The sequence below is a fragment of the Myotis yumanensis genome, unplaced genomic scaffold (assembly GCF_028538775.1).
Source record: "Myotis yumanensis isolate MYYU_CA2020_CCGP unplaced genomic scaffold, mMyoYum1.0.hap1 SCAF_1, whole genome shotgun sequence".
NCBI classification, from domain to species: domain Eukaryota; kingdom Metazoa; phylum Chordata; class Mammalia; order Chiroptera; family Vespertilionidae; genus Myotis; species Myotis yumanensis.
In genome coordinates this window covers 193,396,257-193,418,963 of record NW_027223752.1, presented here as the reverse complement: position 1 = coordinate 193,418,963, position 22,707 = coordinate 193,396,257, and the positions used below count along the sequence as shown (strand labels likewise).

Sequence of the window (22,707 nt, the reverse complement as noted above, 5' to 3'; positions counted from 1 at the left end):
TATTTGGCCATAAAAATAATTAAATCTTACCTTTTGTGATAGTATGAGTGGATCTAGAGGGTATTACGCTAAGTCAGAGACTGACAAATACCATATGATTTTATTTGTTTATATGTGGAATCTAAAGAACAAACTAAAGGAACAAACAAAATAGAAACAGATTCATAGAGAACAGACTGACAATTGTCAGAAGGGCAGGGGTTAGAGGGCTAGGTGAAAAAGGTTAAGGGATTGAGAAGTACAAATTGGTAGTTACAGAATAGTTACAGAGATATAAGTTACAGCATAGGGAATAGAGTCAATAATACTCAATAACTATGTATGGAGCCAGGTGGGCACTTGAAACAGGGGGTGGGGAAGACACTCTGTAAATTACACAATTATCTGACCACTATGCTGTATATCTGAAGCTAATACAAAAATATTGAATGTAAACTGTAATTGAAAATTTTTAAAGTATATAAAGAAAACATAACTATGCTGAGTGAAGAAACTCAGACAAAAATGTAAATTTCATTAATCATCTATAAAGACCTCTAAATGATGCAAAATGATATATAATGATCAAAAGATCAGCTATTGCCTCAACATAAGGCGATTGGACAGGAAGTGGGAGAAGACTGTAAAAGGCTAATAGGACACTTTCAAGAATGATGGATATATTCATTATTTTGATTGCGGTGATTGACGGTGTAATGGATGCATATGTCCACATTCAGAATAGTATTCACTCAAAATATGTGCAACTCATTGTTTAACAGTTATATTTACAACACAGAGGTATATAGCTAAAAATTCGTGTAAGAAAACAAACTTCAAAATGTTTCATTTTCAGAGAATCATTAGACCATGTGGGCATCGGTCAAATATTTTAATAAACATAAAATAACATTTTACATTAAAGAAAAAGAAAAGAGGATAGATAGGTCAGAGAGGCTGCCCTACCCCTCTTCTCTTCAATCCCAGCCACTGAAGTTTCTTTGAGAGCAGTCATTGTCTCCCCTAAAGAAGTGGCTCAGCATCTAAGTGGGTCTAAAGGTCTGACGCTCTCGCCCAGGGCACTGGGGTGACTGGGGTCACTGGGCGCCCACCGTCACCCCTCACATGCAGCAGCTCCTGCCTGACAGTGACTCACCCCCGCGTTGGGGATGGGGCGGAAAGAGAACCTCGCAGAGTCCCCGAGTCACCTCCGGACGTCAGGCCAACCCTCACCTCCTGGGCGGGGCCGCGCCTTCCAGAGACCTACGTGCGAACCCGGAATTTCCCAGGCCCTGGGTTGCTAGCTTTCCTCCCCGAGCATGGATAAAAGGGGTTCGCCCGTCTCGGGGAGCCACAGATCTCGCTCCACCAGCTCTCCTGACAACTCTCACACTCCAGGCACCGCAGCACCGATCCTCCGAGCTCAGCCCCATGGCCCGCACCGCCACCGCCTCTGCTGCACCCCGAGCTCCCGGGTTCCTCCGGGCCGCGCTCCTGCTCCTGCTCCTGGTCGCCGCCTGCCGGCAAGCTGCAGGTGAGACTCGAGCCCCTGGAGTCCAAGGGGGAAAAAGGGGATGAAGGGTGGGCGCCCATTGGGGGCACCCCGCTAACCGAGCCTGTTCTCCCTGCAGCGGCGCCTATGGTCCTCGCAGAGGAGACCGTGGTCACTGAACTGCGCTGCCAGTGCTTGGAGACCATGAAGGGAATTCACCCCAGGATCATCCAGAGTGTGAAGGTGACGTCCCCAGGTCCCCACTGCGACCGAACAGAAGTCATGTAAGTGCCACCATGCTCTGCTGCTGCCACCATCCTGCTCACCTCCACCGCCCAGCTGCCCCCACCCTGACCCTCGCCCGCCCTCCTGTCTCACTTGTGTTCTCCCTTCTGTCTGCAGAGCCACTCTCAAGAATGGACAGAAAGTTTGTCTCGACCCCGCATCCCCCCTGGTTAAGAAAATATTGGACAAGATGTTAAACAAGTGAGTTATGTGACTAGAGTCATTTGTGACAGATATTGGCCTCTGCCTCCTGAAAACTATATCAGGGAAGCCCAGGGGGTAGCTGAAGGAGTGAAAAGTCATTATTTCACAGTTAGATTTGCCACCACTGTCATGAATGTGCTCTGGTGGCACAGGCCATTTCCAGTGCCCTCCATCCCTATCCCCCCTCCCTCACCCCATTCAAATGCGTATGGGTGAATGTGTAGTCCTATAAGGCTAAATAGATTCAGCCAATGATGCTAAACGGCCTCTTACCCATTAAGGACCATAACATGTTTAAATTTTGCTTTATTCTTCTTGATCTTTTGGGTCCCTGCTGAATGCCCAGGGCGATCATGCCTAACTTAAAGCCTACCCCTGCCTGTTTCTTCCCCTCCATTTCTCTAACTCTACCCTCCACACCCACCTGAGAAACCTAGTTTTACATAAAATTCGTCTGTTTTTCACACTGAAAAGTGGAACCCCCGGTTTGAGACAACATGGGCCTGGGCAGTTAAGTGGTGAAGAGCAGGGACTTGGCAGCAAGACCTCCCTAAGGTCAAGTCTAAAATCTCTGGGAAAGTTTTTTAATCCCTTTGAGCCTCGGGGAAAATGTACTGTATGAGGATTAAGTGGAGTCATGCATGTACATTTTTAGCCCAGTATGACATAATAAAGTTGAGTCCACAGTCCCACTTCCTCAATAAAGGAGCAAGCTGTCTGCTGTGCAGGGTAGAAGACACAGTGGGGCCTTCTGGGTGCAGGGTCTGGCCAGGGTCTGCAGGCAGCCATTCCTCCAGCTCCAGGGGCCCTGGAAGAGAAGAGCAGCTTTCTGTAACACCTGTAACAATAACCCTTTTCTCACCTTAGGGGCAACACCAACTGAGAGAGAAGCTCATGGTGGCAGTTCCTGAAAGGAGGTCCCTGCTCTTACAGGACTGAAATGAAGATGGGAACACCTGGGTTCCATAGACAACTAGAAAGGGATTATTGTGTTTGTTGTTTTTTAAACCAGAGATCTATTTATTTATATATGTATTTATTTTAAAAGCTTGTATTTTAACATTTTAATGTTAGTATTTAAAGGTGTGGAACATGTGAATGTGTTTAATCAAACATAACTCAGTTCTGATTGTTATTTAATTTGAAGATGAGGGGTTTTAAGTGTCTCATGAAACTAATATTTATTGGGAGACCATTAAGTGGAGGGGGGTGTATGAGAGGGGGGAATCTAAGCAATTTGACAATGAGATAGATCAATATTAGGGTCAGGGAAAGTGTGTGCACATGTGTTTTTGTACTTGTTTAAAAGAATGTCACTTGTTATTTATTGAAACTATTTTATTACGCAATCAACATTTTGATGTTGAAGATTCCTTTGGACATTTTATGTCTTGCTTGTAAGGCACAATGCCTTGTTTAATGTTATGCAATATCTCTCTTTGTCTTATTGTAAGGCATAATGCCTTGGTTAATGTTATTATGCAATGTCTCTCTTTGTCTTAGAACAGAGAAGTTAAAACCACTGTTACATTTTTACAAATGGCTTAAAAATAAAAGTTTTACAAAATATAACATGTTTAAGTTTTGTTTTATTCTTCTTGACCTTTGTTTCCCCGCCGGATGCCCAAGGTGTTGTACAGTTGGATTGTGGATCATGGCTAATTTTAAGCCTATTCCTGTCTGTCCCTTCCCTTACATTTCTCGAACTTATGAAGGAATATTTGACACACTACCTTCCCCACCTACCTTGAGAAGCCTAGTTTTACATAAATTCAGCTGTTTTTCACACTGATCAGTTCATTATTTAAAATTAGTGCTTTACAAACTTCTGAATGTTTATATAAATATCTTAACAAGGGCTCCTATTAAATGCTTTTGGTAAGTGGTTTTTCACACAAGTATGCAATTTTTCCTTTTTAATGAGGCTGGGCGCAAAAGGTGAAGAAGTAGATTCCTCCTAGACACTCAAACAATTTGTGTTATTTACAATATTAATAACCATTCTTATCTATGGAGGTAAAACACACTCTAAAGTAAAATACATGACAAAAATAACACAAAGGGCAGATAGGGAGATGAATGGATTTATAATATATTTCTTCAATTGTTAGAGAAAATTGAAATGTGGCAAGATATATTGGCATTTTTAGGGCAACTTCTCAAAAAGAAATGCAAAACTTTGGATGTAAAAATCTAAAAAGGAGATACAATGGAAAATAAGAAAATACCTGAATATTATAAAAGGTGTCAAAAACGAAGAAATAAAGGAGCAAAACAACAGGTGGTGCAAGAGAGAAGGGACAAATCTTTGAGGAGAAGCCTCGTACATAATGTAAGTAGTGTCTCTCCTTGTGAAAGAGGGACTTACTAGTAATTCTCCCTGTGTGTGGGGGCCAGGCTTTGTGATTTGCTTCCAAAGAAGAGATTAGAGAAAAAGGAAAAACAATAACGTTACAGTGGAGAATTTGGCAGATACCACCTGAGCCATGTGATCGAGATTATTATCACCAGTTGTGTTATGGGAATCTATGTACTCCCCCACATGATGTGAAGAGGGAGGCTCTTCATCTCCATGATATTCTTCCCCAAACCTATAACCTCAGTATGATAATCAGAAAATCATCATAAAAACCCAAACTGAAGACCATTCTACAAAATCCCTAATAAGTATTCTTTGAAACTGTCAGTCATGAAAAACAAGACAATACTGAGACTCTGTCACAGATCCGAGGGGACAAAGGAGACATGGTGACTAAATCCAATATGGTATGCTGGATTGGATCCCGGAATAGGAAAAGGACATCAATGGAAATTTTGTGAAATCTTAGTAAGAGACTAGAGTTTAGTTAATAACAATGTACCAATGTTAACCACCCACCTTTGATAAATAAATTATAATTATACATTTTTTTCATAAACTGAAGTTATTCAAATTTAAAGTTTGTTTTTAAAAAGACAGGACAGATAGAATAGCAAGACAGTAGACTGAAATCCAACTATGGTAAAAATTAAAATAATTTAAACGGAACAAACATTCCAATTAAAATTGAAATTTGTTTTACATTTTAAATACAGACTACAAAAACATGACAAAAAATGTATGCTGCATAAAAAGGCACCCTTTAAATATTAGATCCCAGACAACTTGAAATTAAAAGAATCGAGTGTTATATCATGTTAAAACTGACAGAAACCTAGTATAGATTTACTAATGTATTAATTACTTGTTAATTGTTAATCTATTATTGAAATAAATTATTAACATTTTGGCTAATTTATATATGAAAGCCTGATTAATATATTAGGACAAAGAAAGAAGTAGACTTAGAGATAAAGAAAGATGATTCAAAATAAAAAGGGGGCAATTTTATAAGAAACAAATAATTCTAAAAGTTTATGAACCGAATACCATTTATTAAAATATATGAAGTAGGCCAGCATTGCTCAGTGGTTGAGGGTCAACATGTGAACCAGGAGGTCAGGTTCGATGCCCAGGTTGAGGGCTAGATGCCCACTGTGGGAGATGGATGGTTCTCTCTCATCATTGATGTTTCTATCTCCCTCTTAGAGGATTAGATGAATATATTTAAAATATATTATATTATAAATCCCTCTACCTTCTTCTCTAAAATCAATAAAAATATATTTTAAAAATTTTAAAAAAATATTTATGAAGCAAATGGAGAGAAACTAAAAGGAGCAATAGATGAAACCTTGACCACAGTTAAAGATTCTAGCAAACCTCTTTAAATACTTAATAGGCGAAACAATAAAGAATAAATAACAGTATAGAAGTGTTAAGCAACATGATCAACCAACTTGGCCTGAGCAATGTATAAAGACACTTCACCTAATAATTGCATAAATCACCTCCCCCCCAAAAAAACACAGGGAACATTTTAGAAAAGAGACTATATGGATCATAAAAAGTGTATCGACAAATTTCAAAATGTTGAAATATTTAAGCATATTTCATAGCATGTGATATGTTTGCTGTTGTTTATCACTCATCTCTCAACTTCCGAAATTTTGCTTTCGTTATACAGGAAGCATCAAAATAGGGTCATCAAGCTGTCTTCATACTGTGATAAAGAATATTTCCATGAAGACATTTCCTATATCTATTTTTTGATATTCTTTTGTAATGTTGGCATTCCTTTTTTCTTTAGTTTATATTATACGTAATGCAATTACTCATTACTACTTCCACAAAAGTTTTAAACAAATCTTAAGTAAATGGAAAGAGAAAATTTATATTGAAATCCATTATTTTAAAAGCCTCAGAATAATGCCCAAATTTGATATACTGGATGGTGCTCAGAGATCATGGACATGAATTTGAGCAAGTATGGATGGCTGGAATCATCAGGATGCCTTTACTGTAGAAACAGAAGGAGAGACTAGCTGTGATCCCTTTGACTTTTTGGTGGGTTTGGACAAAACTAGAAACTGTGGACCCCCTGAGCCCAAGGCAACCTTCCCTCCCTCCAGCAGCTCCAAAATAACCAGCTCCTAGTTCCTGGATTAATCAACGCCCTCTAAGCACAAGAGGTGGCACGATCTCTCTGGAAGTTCCAGAATTTCACAGAAAAGGAAACTGTATAGGATTAGGACACTTTGTCCTAGATTAAACACTGAGTTAAACTTTTGACACTGGCCATCCCCTCACCGCTGAAATAACACAAAGTGTAACTTATTTGTGCTTGTACAATACCAGATGAACAATTGTATGTATAATCTTCTGTATAATCTGAGATGGCAGCTCTATTTTAAGAGTGCCTTTATGCAAAGGGAAATAAAATCGTCAAGCCAGAAGATATTTAGGCGTACGTAACATGGAAAATTCAGTTGTTTCCCCTCCACACGTTCTTTTGAAATGTTGCTATTAGATTAACGTTCCCCATGGGTGCCTGTCTCCGATAATAAGTGACATCGCTCTTACTAAGCGACTCGCTCCCGCTTTGGGGATTTGAGCGGAAAGAGAACCTCGCTGAGTCCGCCAAGTCCCTGGGGAGGCCAGGCGGGGCCGCACCCCCAGGTCCTCCTCCCTCAACCAACCCCTCCTTCCCGCCCCCTGCGACCCGGAACGACCTGCAAAGTCCGGGAATTTCCCAAGCCCTGGGTTGCTGGCTTTACGCCTCGAGCATGGATAAAAGGGGTTCGCCCATCTCGGGGAGCCACAGATCTCGCTCTACCAGCTCTCCTGACAACTCTCACACTCCAGGCACCGCAGCACCGATCCTCCGAGCTCAGCCCCATGGCCCGCACCGCCACCGCCGCTGCTGCACCCCGCGCTCCCCGGTTCCTCCGGGCCGCGCTCCTGCTCCTGCTCCTGGTCGCCGCCTGCCGGCAAGCTGCAGGTGAGACTCGAGCCCCTGGAGCCCAAGGGGGAAAAAGGGGATGAAGGGTGGGCGCCCATTGGGGGCACCCCGCTAACCGAGCCTGTTCTCCCTGCAGCGGCGCCTATGGTCCTCGCAGAGGAGCCCGTGGTCAATGAACTGCGCTGCCAGTGCATGCAGACCATGAAGGGAATTCACCCCAAGAACATCCAGAGTGTGAAGGTGACGTCCCCAGGAACTCACTGCGACCGAACAGAAGTCATGTAAGTGCCACCATGCTCTGCTGCTGCCACCATCCTGCTCACCTCCACCGCCCAGATGCCCCCACCCTGACCCTCGCCCGCCCTCCTGTCTCACTTGTGTTCTCCCTTCTGTCTGCAGAGCCATTCTCAAGAATGGACAGAAAGTTTGTCTCAACCCCGAATCTCCCATGGTTAAGAAATTCGTGAACAAGCTGTTAAACAAGTGAGTTATGTGACTAGAGTCATTTGTGACAGATATTGGCCTCTGCCTCCTGAAAACTATATCAGGGAAGCCCAGGGGGTAGCTGAAGGAATGAAAAGACATTATTTCACAGTTAGATTTGCCACCACTGTCATGAATGTGCTCTGGTGGCACAGGCCATTTCCAGTGCCCTCCACTACCATGCCCCTCTCCATTCCCTTTCAAATGAGTGTGGGTGAATATGTCTTCCTAAAAGATTAGGTGGATTTGGTCAATGATCTCAAATGCTTCCTACCCATTAAGGAACAACACTGTTAATGTAGGTCGCTTTAGAACGGAAAAGTGGAACCCCCTGATTTGGGGCAACATGGGCTTCTAAATCTTAGTGGTGATGACAAGTGACTTTGCAGTGATCCTCTGCTGCAAATGTAAGTGTAGGCTACTTTTGCTATTCCTGTAGGCAGGGAGAAAGTATTTAATCTCTCAGAGTCTCCGTTATATGGGGGAAATGATAACATCTACTTCATGGGGTTTGCTATGAGGCTGAAGTGATGTTATGCATGTACTTTTTTAGTGTAACCTTGTTTTCTGGCTCCTTGAGGCTAATAATACAATTATGACCACAGGTCCCTTATTCCTAATTAAACAGCATCCAGTAGCCTGGCATTTTCTACCACACAGGGTAGCAGGGGTACAGCTAGTAACCATTTGGTACAGGGCTAAGCAGTTAAGTTTCTGAGTCCTAATAAGCAACCATTTTTCTCATCACAGGAGCAGCACCAACTGATCTAAGGAGAAGGAGGAAGCTTCCAGGTTTATTGTTGCATCCTGAGTGGAATCGGAGTGAAAGAAGAGAAACAAAGAGCTCCTGGGGCTACCTGTGTTTAAATTGTTTGACTGTTTTTTATGAGAGTTCTTCTATTTATTTACATATGAATATATTTATTTTTCAAAGTTTTATCTAATATTTAAAGACAGGAAAGTGTTTGGTAATGTGCTGTACTGTTATTTTAAATTGTCATTTTTATGTCAAATCAAAAAGCTAGTTCAGCCTGTTATTTAATTGATGATGATGCATTTTAAATGTTCTTCACTCAGCTAATATTTTTAGTCGGCTGGGTGGGTGGGAGACCACACGTTTCCACCCACTATGATGAAGGCTGAAGATAAATAGTGGGGGTTTCAAGCAAATAGGTCACAGTGAAAGCAGGGAAATGTTCTGTGTATATCCGTTTTTGTACTGTTGAGAAGAATGTCAGTTGTTATTTATTGAAAGCGTTTCACAGTATGAGGTCAACATTTCTGATATTTAAGGAACTAATGTTCTAAATATCCCTTGGACATTTTATGTCTGCCCAGTAAGGCATAATGCCTTGTTCAGTACCAGTTATGCATTGTTTCTCTATATCTTGGAATAGAGAAGTTAAATATTTATAGATGTATTTTTACAAAGAAGATGAAAATAAAGCTTTTTACAGAAACTTCTTGCTTTGGTTTGTTTGAATATCTTGACGTCTTGTTCCTCCTGAATACCCACGTGCTGTAGATTTATAATAGACTGTAGCTCACACCCACGACACGGCTGACATTGGTTGGCACGTCTCTCTCTTATTTCACTCCTGTTCATGAAAGCGTATTTGATACATTTTGAAAGTCCTGCAGGCCCTCAGCTTAAGAATCCCTGATTTACATAAAAGGTTCATTTTATTTTAGTATAAACAATCTATTACTTAATCCTAGCAGCTAGGACCTAGCTGTTTAAAGTATTTCAAATGTTTATACATATTTTAAAAGAGCTCTCATTGAAATGAATATGTTAAGTTGTTTTTCAAACAATTATACATCCGTTTCCCTCTCAATGAAGCTGGAAGCTAAGTGGACAAGTGGATTTGCAGTAGGCAGGTAGATAGGTCTGAGTAGAGCAGGAAAGATGGGCCAGGTGCAGTGGGTCACCAGCATGAGATCCCCGGGTGCCCAGCAACTGGCAAAGTGTAAGCCCTTAAGCATGAATCCCTGGGCCTGGGAAATTCTGGACTCGCTCCAGGCCCAGAAAAACAGCAAAACCAGGCTGAGCAAGCCTTGGTGACCTCAGGACCAGCTGCAATGACCAATGCCCCCAGCACCACCACCACCTCAGCACTGACCAGCCAGTGGAGACCATGACCCTGTGGAGACACACCAGGAAAGCTGATGAATATTCTACTGAGATCCTCCCCTGAGACCTTAGATAAAGGCCCTCAGGATGCAGGACCAGAGTGGCTCTCTCTGTGGTGCACACCTTGCCTTTCTCCTCTCCCCACTCCCTCTTTCCCCAGGACTGATCTCTCTCTCTCTCTCTCTCTCTCTCTCTCTCTCTCCCCCCCCCCCCACCCTTTCACACCCCCTCCCCATAAGCTCTAAAGGCCCTTCTTTTGTTGTAACTTGTTTCCCAAGCCCATTTCTTCTGTGGCCCACTTTCTTGACCTCTGTGACTTTTTAAGTAAACTTGAGTCTTGGCTCTGAATTCTTCTCTTAGCCAGAACTCAACAACTGTGGTTGCTGAACTGAGTTAACACCTGGTGCTATTTTTCCACCGCTAACAGATTCTCCCTCAGAACTCAAATAATTTGTGCAATGCAGGGGGAAAAGTAGATTAAAGCAAGTGGTGGAGTACTTCCTCTAGGTAAATGGGCTAATAGAGAAGGGCCTCATTTCCTAGCCTTCATGGAAAGATAACAGTCACAAGTATAACGCTGTTCCGGTGACTCACAGACATAGTAATGGTTTAAATGTTTCTAAACCTGTAAATTTGAATTTACATTGCCCCAGGATGGCAGGAACACATCTAGCTTTCACAGCAGACACAAAGGCTGGCATCTAATGATAGGGCAAAGGAAAGATCAGAGTCACCTGGAAAAGGAGGGCAGTTTGTGCATAAGTGGGAGGGCTAGCTAGGGTGTGTGCTTGTCTCTGACTCAGCACCTTTCCTGTATTTCTTGATAACCTTTAGTAGGAGGAAGATGGTGGGTGCATGACCAAGCTTGTCCTGAACACCTGGGTGGGTACAGCTACTCTGAGCCTCCATGTTCTTCCCTGAAAATTCATTATAATAGTTTCCTCATAAATGCAATGGTATTTTCTCAGATTTATGAGATAAGATGGAAAAGCAATTTGTAAATTGGATGGAGGTGAACAAATGCACACCATTCTGGAAGCTCCATAAATGCCACCACTGTGGGAAATAAAACTTCCTTGGATTCCTCAGTGTTCTTGTGAAAAGTCCTAGCTTCTTCACATACCCCAAGTACTAAATCTGTAGCTATTTGTCCAGTTAATTGCTCTGATCCTAACAGATCATAAAACTTCTGTAATCTCTCCCACAAGGACCCATTGGTTACCTCTAGGACTGTTAATGGTAAATGGGCACCAGATGTTAGACCTCTGTCCTTGACTTTGGGCTAAGAAAGAATTCAGAGGCAAGACTCAAATACAAGAAAAAGTTTATGTAGAAAGTCACAGAGGCAGAAGTGAGCCATGGAATAAGTGAGCCAGTTGTGCTGTGTGGGCTGAAGAAACAATTACAGAAGCAAAAAAAGGGCCCTTGGAGCTTAGGAGGAAAAAAAGACAAAGAAAACAAGCCTGGGAGAAGGAGGGGGAAAGGCACAGGTGTGTGTGTGTGTGTGTGTGTGTGAGAGAGAGAGAGAGAGAGAGAGAGAGAGAGAGAGAAAGCTCAAGGGGGGTGGGGGGGGGGGGGCTGTGTCCTTGGTCTTGAGGGTTTTAAAGGTGAAGATTTGATTGGAAGTCTCAGGGGAGAATCTCAATAGAATATTCATCAGCTTTCCTGGTGTTTCCCCTCAGGGTTGTGGTCTTCACTGATTTGTTGGCACCAGGACAGGGGGTCATTAGTCATCACAGCTGGTCCTGATGTCAGCCATGGCCTTGCCCCACCTGGCCTTCCTGCTTTTCTGGGCCTGGAGCTGAAACACAACTGAGGCCTAGATGTTATCTCTAGTTTGACCAAAACTCTGTCTCTGTGGTCAACAGACCTAAGGCTTTGTTCTTAAAATTATTTGATGTGGGCCAGAACCTCATTGACCTGAGAGTTTAATGCTTAAGGAAGTGGTGATGCAAGGGCTTGTATCGGAATCCTATGAGGCTTTTCTTCAGCCTCCTTGTTCCTCCTCTAAGGGTGTCTACAGCATGATTAGTGACATGTTAGGGGAGGAAAGGTCAGGGGGTTCTAAACCACATGGCTATATGCTAAGGGAGGAAAGGTCACCCTGGGGGGGGGGGGGTGAGGACCCACTCCAGTTTGCCAGTTTCTAGATCCACCCTGGTGACCTTGAGTACCTGGCCTATCTGTCCTACTCTGCCTATCTGTCCACTACAGTACTATGTCTCAGGTTAAGCCCCAAGGTGCTGGGGAGACTGGAATGTGTGGACCCTGTGAAAAAAGATTCACAGGGCTCCTACAGGCCAACTTGGCTCAAATTTACAAGCAGAGTTTAGCAGCCATTTCTAAACAGGGGCCTCTCATGCAAACCAGCACTTTAGGGAGAACCCTTCACGGAGCTGCCTGCCTATGTTATGTCCCTGCCATCTGAGCCAGCCCTTATAAAGTAACTTTTAGAATTGTATTTCAACCAATAGGATGGAGGCATTCCTTGTTCAATCAGAGCTGTGCAGCTCCAGCCCCATCAGCATCTTCACCAATCAATTGGAGCAGCTCCATTATGACCAATCAGGACTGTGCTTTTTGGGCCAATCAAACAGTGAGGATTTGGAGACTTTATTTGCAATCAGGTCCAAGGGTGAATACTTCTGTCTTGATTAGTTAGGACCCCTCTAGCTCCAGAAACACACTTTTCCTTTCCATAGAAAACAGAAGATTGCTTTTCCCTTGCCAGAGAGGAGCAGTCCAGCACCAAACTGGAGCAGGTGGATCAGAGCAAAGCTCTATAGCTGAACAGGAGTCCCAATCCCAGGGCCATCACAGCCCAGGGCCTCCTCACAATCATTCTGTGCTGCTTCATAATTAAGCTGTGACATTATTGAGCTGTTCCACAGCTGAGCTATTCTCACAGCCCTGTTGTATCATACATAACTGAACTGTTTGCACTGAATAAATTTTCCTTCTTCACCACACCTCAAATTGGGGGTTCCTGTTGGTGTTTAATTGGTGCCAAGGACCTTGGTCTTATGTTGACAAATGCTATCTCTCAAAGTATTTACATGTCAAAAAAGATAAAGCACAGAATTTAGAAACATCTATAGGTCATAAAAGTGAGACTGGGGGCTCTGTGGCTCTTGGAGAGATTAATTTACTCCAAAGGGTTGGAGTTAGAATTTAGGCCTGTTGTGTTTCCGAGGAGACCCTTTCTGGAGAGGAATAAAGGGCAAAGGTCTCCTTCCTTCCCCTTTATAAGCAGAGATCACCCCCACTGATTTCCCGCCCACCCCCCATTTGGCTACTGGAGTAGGACAGTTGATGTATCTTTTACTGCATCACCCCAGGGGTAAGGCCTGAGGCAAACAGGAAGTGACACACATTCACTGTGAAATGTGTCTTTGGTCCAGAACACTTCTTGTGTGGATTCATGATAAAATTTTAAAATACAAATATTAGAAACTTAACATAACTTGGTGAATGCAGAAAAGGATGAAGGAGATGGAATTATTCATAGAGTGATTAAGAACATAAGCTATGAGGAATTAGACTGATTGGGGAGTTGTTTTCAGTTCCAACACCTTCTAACTGTGTTAATTTGAGGTTATGTTTTTGATTAATTTAAACTTTTCTCCTTTTGTTATTATCATAATTAGCTAGTTTATTAATATTAATAACTGGAAGAGAGCAAAGAGGCCAGACATTGTAAACATGGTCATCTGGGCAGCTTCACCAGGAAGCTACAGCTTCCCTCTCCTCAGGGAACCACCAGTTCATTCCCTGCAGATCACTGGGGAAGGGATTGAACAACGGGGGAGATGGGTGCATGCTCAGTGAAGTCAGGGTGACTAAGGAAAGTGCTTGCTTGTCAGTCTAGTCTCGGAAACAATGGATTGGCTAGGGGGTGGACCCGATCAGATGTGAGATTTTATAAAGTTAATTGGCTAATTTGAAAAAGCTCCTAATTAAAATCCCTAAAGAGTTTCTTCTTGCTCACTCCCTTCCCTTCTGTCTTGTTCTCTTGCTCTCTCTGGCTCCGTGGCTGGCACTCTCTCCATAGCCATGTAGGCTTAAGCATCAGCATGGTCCATGGCCATTCGAATCCCACACACAATGGACTGCAGCTGGGAACAAGCTAAGCTATCCAGGTGGTGGACTGGACTGTATTTTAATATGGAACCAAAATTCTGGGAAGTGGCCTTAATTTTGGCCCCGCTGAAGACAAAATTGGACATCTTTCATGGCAAGGTGGACAGAGATGAGGCCTTGGAGGGGAACCCCTTAATTTTACATCATCAATAAAGCTTTCCATGAATCCTCATTCTCCCATGGGGGCATCAGGCAATTCTTTTCTCAAAGCACCCTAAGAACTCCACTTCCACTGATAACACTTTCATAACAGAGGTGGGTAATAGAATCTCCTTTTTGTACTTTTTCCTAGAATTGTGAGTTATAATTTGAATAAAGAGCTAGAGACAGTTCCTGAGAGATAATGGTTTGCCCCCTATGAGTAAAATTGTAAACAATTAATTCTTTAGCTTTGTTGGTTTATTTGAATGTGAATAAATGAGATGATATATAAATGACTTAATTATCTTACTGTAGAATATATTTGTGAGTTTAACCTAGGATGTTTTATAGATGGCTGCTATTCCATTTTATGACAACACTAACATTTGCTTATCTGCTCCACTATTAGGTTGAAATTAGGAGGGCTTACAGTTTTGCTATTATGAAAAAATACAGCTCCCAACATTTTTGCACTGGTATCCTGCTACACATGTCAGAGATAATCTAGGATAAAAAATATAGGAGGGGAATAAATGGCTCTCAGGGTATGCACATCTTTAACTTCACCAAAGAATACTATTGTCCAAGTGGTTGTACTGATTTATTCCTCCCAAAAGCAATTCATGCAAGTTCCTCTTCCTCCACCTATTGGCCAACACTGGAATTGTAGACTTAAAATTATTGCCAAATTCTATATAATGCTATCTTATTATGGTTTTAATTCAGATTTCCCTTTTTGCTTGCTTAGGAGCCATTTGTATTTTATTCTTTGTGAAATTTTATTTATTCTTCCCATATGTTCTGTTATTTGCCATTTCATAAAAGCTTTTTTCAAGACAAACATTTTGTCTATTAATCATTTGTCACTTATATATGTGGCAAAATGTTGCATCTGTGGTGTTTTTTAAAATAAAGTTTTATAACTTTTTGATGGCTAGTCTCTTCTAAAGTAATAAAAGTATTTTCTATAGTGTCTCCTAAAAATTGAATAGTTTGGTCTTTTAATATTTAGAACTCAGAATTGATTTTTGTCCTCTAAAATATGAGGTAGAAATAAATTTTTTCACACATGGATAACCAATTGTCCCAGCACCATTTATGAAACTTCATCGTTTTTCAATTCCTGCCATAAATTAAGATAACAAGTATGTATGATTTTGGGACTCTGTTTTCTTCTTCATTGGTCAGTACATTGGGACCTACAGTGTCATGCCTTCCTAATTACTATAGCATTATTAAAATTCTTGATAAGTGAAAAGGCAAGTGTCCTGACATTGTTGTCTTAGCTCTTCTTCGTTCTTTCATATATACCTTAGAATCAGCTTGTAAATATGAGAATTTTGAGTAAAAGTGCCTTGAATTTATAGATCAGTTTTGGTAGGAGTAGTTGATGCATCTCTACAATAGTAAATCTTAAATTTTGTGAACTGAATATAGTTAATAAACTAAGGTATTTAAATAATATTAAATTTTTTTCTTGTAGCTTATTTTAAAAAAAACTTATTTCTAAAGTCTTTTGTAGCTGGATGCCATTATAAATGGCATTTAAAAAACTGCATTTTATGTTTTTTATTTATTATTATGTATCCATCAGCCCTTTAATTATTAATTATGTAAATTATTTTGCATTTTCTACATAGACAATTATGTCATCTGCTACTAAGGGCAATTTTGCTTTTCTATTCATTATGCATTTTAATATATTTTCTAGCCTTCTTCACTGGATAAAATCTTCAGTATAAGCTTGAATGGAAGTGATAATAGCAGATACTCTTGTTTTGGATTGCATATACAACTTGTAGCCATTTTAAGCACTTACATGGTTAGTGGTAAATAAAGCAGGTAAATACTACATTACATAAAAGGTACATTTGTAATTCATTCAAGTCTTCAGCAAAGTCTTTTTTTAAATATCAATCTACTTTGGAAGCAAAATTTTGCCTCAAGATACCTTGGCATCTACTGTACCTGTCTTTCGTATGTTTGATAATGATTATCATTCATAAATCCTCAGGGGCAAAGCAAATTAATTTTCCATCTTTCAATGTGGCTCTGAAAGGAGACCATTTGATTAGTAAAAATGGGAGTGCTGCCTTTCCCAAAAAATGGTTTATTTAAAATCCCAAAGTGATTTCATATTATTTACTAGGTTTTAAAAACAGCTACAAAATATATGTATTTCTAAGCAAATTTGTATGAGATATTTATTACACTAGCCATATATTTAGGATACAATATTCTGTTTATACTACCACAATTTTCTATCATTGTCTATGAATAATGTCAGTTAAAATGAAAGATAGGACCTTTTCAGCGATAAACCAGTCAGAAAGCATTAATTACTATGTATATAATATGTACACAATACATGCAATTCTATGTACAAGGTTCTGTAGGTTTGGTAACCTACATCTTATCTCCCAAGCAGCCATCATAGAATCTTTGTCATATATTGTTTAGCAATATCCCTGGGCATATTTTTAATCTACTTTTGTTTGTTTGATTTGCTTTTAGAATCTTATAAAAAGCTCATTTATAATTGGGTGGGGAGAGAATATGTTGTCCAAATCTCAAGGACAATGTTCCGTGTTCTTGTTTAAGTTCTCAATTAAATTAATTCTGAACTTTTCAACTGCTGTTCCCAGGCCACAGGGCCCTACCTTCATCTCCAGGACTCCTCAGAAGTTCATTAGGTCCAAGCATGCCCTCTCACCATAGTTTGAACTCAAAGTGGAAATTGCAGGATTAAAAAAAAAAAAAAGTGTAATTCAATGTGCACTTGTGATTTAAAAGGAAACGGAAGAAATTGTTGATAGCAGGTGACTTTCTCAACCTCATAAACCCATAAACCATCTGCAATAAATGTTATACTTAGTGATTAAATGTTTAAGAGGTTTGGTGAGAACAAAACAAGAGTATCTGCTATCACTTCCATTCAAGCTTGCACTGAAAATTTTAACCAGCACAGTAAATTTAGAAGAAGACATTACATTTTATAATGAATGGAAAACAAAACTGCTATTAGTAGCAAATGACATAATTGTCTATGTAGAAAATGCAAAATAATTTACAAATGTGTAATTAGAAGGCTGATAGGTACAAAATAATATACAAAATTGTAATGTGTAGTTTTAAAGACATCATATATATTATCATAAAAGACACCCTTTATAATAGCATTCATATAAAAAAATCTTTAGAAATAAGTTTAACAAACAGGTATGAGAAGAAAAAATTTAAGTGTTATTTAAAGACCTCAGTTTATGAACTATAAGAGTATTGTCAATGGTCTGTTGTTGGGAGGTTGTATATGACTAACAGTTTAAATTCAAGTCCTGGTGAAGACATGCTCAATAATGGATACCATTATTAGCTATGCAATCTTGAGAGAATTACTTAACAGCTTATAATTTAGGTTATCTCACTTTGGCCCTATGAGACTCTGCTCTAGTCATAATAGATCACTTCTTGGTTCTCTGAAAATACCATTTTCTGTTTCAGCTCAGTCTTATGGAACACCTTTCATCTCCTCCCCACTTCCTAGCTCATTCATCTGGTTAATTTTTATTTATTCTTCAGCGTTTAGTTCATTAATCACCCCCTCGGGGAGGCTTTTCCTGAGCTCTGTAAGTATTAATTATCCAATTAAGTGTCCCAATAAGAATCATTTCATTTTCACCCTGGTTTTGCTAATGAAAGGAAATGAAGCAAAGAGAGAGCAACTGACTTGCCCAAGGTTAAAAAACCTCTTTAAGGCAGATCCAAGGCATGATGCCAAGATTGTTATCTCCATTTTCTCCCAATACTTCCCCTTCAGCCAGCAGGGCCAGCTCCACCCTGGTTGCACCCAGCCTCGGTGGAATGTTCAGACATAAAACCTCCAGAAAGGGACCCTCTGTTTATTTCTGGGTGAGGTGCATTTCTTCGCCATGACACGGTAACTCACCAGGCTAACACATCCTGACTGCCACTCCTTGCCAGCTCTACCAGCCTCCCTTCACTGAGTATCAGGTTCTATGATCTTCACCTGGATTTAAGCCTGTCTCTGCATTTTCTCCTTTGTTGCTGATGTTAACATGTAACTACTGAAATTTCATTAGCTCTCCCCAGACTTCAATGGGGACCCATTGTTTCTCTGTTTTTGTTTTGTTTTGTTTTTCCGTTTTACTTTATAAACAATTCAGTCAGTTGCCTAAGCCAGGGGACTTGGCTTCATCATAGATTGACCCTCTCCTTCTGCTTTGCATCCAACTGGGCTCTAGGTCCTGCCATTTCCACACCCTTAACAATTCTCACATGTAACACCTTCTCTCCCTTCCCTGTGGAATTGCCTTAATTATGCTTTTTATCAGCTTTTGTTGTGGAGCGCGAGTGGCAGAATGACCAGAATTCCAGACTGATTAAAATTTAGAGAGCCTTTATTGACTGGCCAGTGTCCGCTCCACCACTCGGGAGGCCCAAGAGAGAAGTGGCCACGACCATCTGCAGAGTCCAATATTTAAAGGGGACAACTGCATCCGTGCTCAGGTTCCCATAGCAAGCAAAGCCAAGTTACAAAAGCTCATTGCAAAGTTTTAGCCAAGCTATTCATCCTCCTCCTGTTATTCACTTCTGGGTAACTTAAAGGTCAGGACTATTCTTCATTTTGATCTGTCTGTTCTTGTAGGCCGTTGCTCAGGTATGTTGATCTGTCTGTTCTTTGTAGGCCGTTGCTCAGGTGTGTTGATCTGTCTGTTCTTTGTAGGCCGTTGCTCAGGTGTGTTGATCTGTCTGTTCTTTGTAGGCCGTTGCTCAGGTATGTGAGCTCAGTTCCTAGAAACTTTGCACAGGCTGTCAAGCTGCTGAGGTGGCTAGGTAATTAAGCAGGCCTAAAACATTTTCTACTCTGTAACACTTTCACTAGCCCATTGGCATAACTTTCTACCAGTCCCCCAGACTCCAGGCTGTCCCCTCCTGTCAGCCTTATTTACTGCCAAGTGATTGTTCTACAGAGTAGATCTCATCAGGTCATTCTTCTCCTTCAAGGGCTGTCTACCACATAGCCAGTGTCACTGGTTTAGGTGGTGTATTAGTTTGCTTGGGCTGCCGTAACAAAGTACCACAAACTGAGAGGCTTAACAGAAATTTATTTTCTCATAGTTCTGGAGGCTAGAAGAAGTCTAAAGTCGAAGTGTCCTCAGGGCTGGTTTCTTCAAAGACTTTTCTCCTTGGCTTACAGATGGTCGTCTTCTCCATGTATGTTCACAGGGTCTTCCCTCTGTGTGTGTCTGTTCCTAATCTCCTTTTCTACAAAAACACCAATGATAGTGGACTAAGGCCCACCCTAGCACCTCATTTTAACTTAATTCCCTTTTAAAACAGAGTATCTCCAAATAAGGTCACATGGTGAAGTACTGAGGTTTAGAACTCCAACATATGAACTGGAGGACAAATTCAGACCATAAAAAGTGGCTTACACAATTGGGATATTTATAAATTTCTTATTATTTATTCTCCTGGTATGCCTCAAAACATACAAAATACTATTAGTTGGCCCAAGAACTATGCCAGTCTTCCTTGAGCCTTTCAAAGTTTAATAGTCCTTTGACAAAGATCCAAACTCCTAACTACCTTTATGGTCATTGCATAAGCACTCTACTCAACATACTGCTAATCATTCAGAAGCTAAAACTTACACCATCAAGTAGGTAAACCAGTTATACTTTTTTATTGAAGGAAAAGTATGTGCACAGTATAAAAATTCAAATGGTAAAAACGGTTATACAGTAAAAAACAAACAACCCTCAATCCTCTCCCTTCTACTCCAGATCCTCCTTTTTCCTTCCCAGAACCTGTGAGGATTACTAATTTTCTGCATGTGTGTATCATTCTTGGAATAAAATAGTCTATAAATGAATCAGCATGTTTTTATATGTGTGTGCATGTTGTAGACTGTTGTAGTCTTTTTTATGGTATGCATGGAGAAATACCATGCATATTGTTCTGCACCTTCCGTGCTTTGTGTAAAAATATGTTTTGGTGAATATTCAATTTCAGTGAGTATTTTCATGTATTTCCCTAGAGGTAGAGAGATGTGGGGCACAGTATTTTATTGCTGGAATGTATCATTCGTTATTTAAGAAGTTTCATATAAATATAATTAGGGTGCTTTTAATATTTTGTTTCTTTTACTCTAATCTCTATATCTCATTTCTTTTCCTTGTATAATTCCATTGTCTAGTACTTCCCCAAACCTGTTATATAATAATAGTGGTTCTGGACATCCTGTCTCAGTTTTAGCTTTTAAGCCCTTCCTTCTATTTTTCTACCATTAGACACCATGCTGACTTTGGGCTCCTGCTAAACATGTAGGTTTGTTAGTGTTGTTATTTTTTTTTAAGATTTTATATATATATGTTTTATTGATTTTTTACGGAGAGGAAGGGAGAGGGATAGAGAGTTAGAAACATCGATGAGAGAGAAACATTGATCAGCTGCCTCCTGCACACCCCCTACTGAGGATGTGCCCACAACCAAGGTACATGCCCTTGACCGGAATCGGACATGGGACCCTTCAGTCCACAGGTCGACGCTCTATCCACTGAGCCAAACCGGTTAGGGCAGTGTTGTTATTTTTAATAATTTACAAATATCTGTTGGAAGAATACTTTTCCACCACTCATCTTTCTTTTAAAATTGAACTGGTGAAATTAAATAACATTTCTAGTCTTTACTTGTCCTTTTTATGATTCTGATCAGAGGAGAAATAACTTACCTTACTTGGAAAGAATGAATCAGGCATGCTCAATTTAGTACTTCCCTTTTCCCCTTTGGCACCAGGCTCTCCATATGTGCGAGGCTCCTCTGGTTCAACATTTACCGTGACTTGATGGCTGTCTGCTTATTTGTGGTATTCAGTTGGCAGTCTATTTGACTCACATCTTAAGCTATATCTTCCAATGTTTATTTTTAGCAATATTACATTCTGGGTTTAATTTCATTTGCCACTCATCTGACCATTTTTTTTTCTGTATTTGTTTTAGTGCTGAGATATTTTCTTGAGTTCTTTCAACACCCCAACAGTAAGTGTGCAGTCATATTTTATTAAGAGTTTTTAAATCTAGAATGGATGTTTAATGCATTTAATCCATTACCAGTTTATTAATATAGACACATAGTATATGCTGAATGAATAGTTATTAAATTTAAAAAATCTCTGTATTTGTAAATTTATAAGTAAATGCAAAACTGCCTTTACTGTTATGTGTTTCCAGGTATGATTCTCAAATTTATTCCTTTTTATACCATATCAGTTAAAAACTTCAGTAAAGCATATTATGGGGATGTTATTTATTCTTCTTCTAGTTTTAGAGGCTAAGGAAAGATTTTATTTCCACTCAAATATAGTACCAGAAAGGTGTCTTATAAAACCAATCAATATAATAATCTGTGCACATAAATGTTATAGTTACCAAACTATTCCTTCATAATAGCCCCAATGAAGGAAATAAAGCAACCATAGCCAGCCACTCCCTACATTGTTATTTGATAAAGTAGTAGAATTAAACCAAGAATATCATCTTTGGTTTGGGTTAGAAATGAAATTGCCCTTTGAAGTTCTTTCCTGGGACTGAAGTAATTATTTCTTTTAAGTTAATTCTTTAGGCTGAGGTTTCTTCAAATACAACATCATGAAGGTGATACATCTTAAAGTGGGATAAAAAAAAGTTCTGCTTTGAAAGGGTTTTACATATACGGAAGTTCCTGGAAATAGAGTGTGTAGATTAAAGCTATGGCTGTGATAGCCAGATGGACTTATCTGTGAACCCTAACTTTGGCACATACTAACTGTGTGACTTTGGAAAAGTTATTTAACTTCTTAGAGCCTCAGATTCTGTATCTGTAAAATGAGAGTAATCCCCCTTCATCCCTATAAAACTGTTGTAAAGATTAAATAAAGAAAAGGTAATAATGTAACACAATACCTATCCCAGGAATATAATAATGTTTTCCATAAATATTAATAAATACTATCTATTTTTAATATTGTTAATATGTATATTAACTTTCTCCCCTTTATCCCCTCTATCAGTTAAAATATACATTTGTGCCAAATGGATTTTAATAAATGTACAGGTATCTTCCACAAACAAGGCTCAAAACTATTTACTCTTTATTAGCCATTTCATTGTCCTCTCTACTTAAACATGAATATGTTTTTGTTATGTGGCAAGGTACAACTGAGTTAAATGTATTTAATTTCTTTTTCCTTGGAAATATATCATAAGCCTAATATGTAAATAATGCAAAACTGTTCTTTTTGTCTGAGATTTTTTTCCTGGTCATAGATTACAATTTCTCCTCTAACAATTTAAGTGGAGATTATTTAGAATAAGAAGAAAGGATCCTGCCATCCACTGTCCACCTCTTTCTAGTTGTAATGACTCAATTAGATTTTCCTGCCTAAGAGTTACTGCCACCAAAGAAATACAAACAATTTAATGTGGCTATTAAATATTAATAAACTTTTAGTATAACTTTCTTAGGTG

General features: G+C 39.8%; 2 protein-coding genes across 2 annotated transcripts; both read left to right on the top strand.

The window, feature by feature from the left end:
* The first annotated feature begins 1,310 nt into the window (after positions 1-1,310).
* LOC139006871 (growth-regulated protein homolog gamma-like) lies at positions 1,311-3,498 on the top strand. The gene is made up of 4 exons (XM_070409645.1): positions 1,311-1,513; positions 1,611-1,755; positions 1,874-1,957; positions 2,828-3,498. Exons 1-4 carry the CDS (start codon positions 1,411-1,413, stop codon positions 2,841-2,843), a joined length of 348 nt encoding a protein of 115 aa, XP_070265746.1. The 5' UTR covers positions 1,311-1,410; the 3' UTR covers positions 2,844-3,498.
* Positions 3,499-7,144: 3,646 nt separating this feature from the next.
* LOC139006865 (growth-regulated protein homolog gamma-like) lies at positions 7,145-9,211 on the top strand. Its single transcript, XM_070409631.1, has 4 exons — positions 7,145-7,320; positions 7,418-7,562; positions 7,681-7,764; positions 8,515-9,211. Exons 1-4 carry the CDS (start codon positions 7,218-7,220, stop codon positions 8,528-8,530), a joined length of 348 nt encoding a protein of 115 aa, XP_070265732.1. The 5' UTR covers positions 7,145-7,217; the 3' UTR covers positions 8,531-9,211.
* The last annotated feature ends 13,496 nt before the right edge of the window (positions 9,212-22,707 follow it).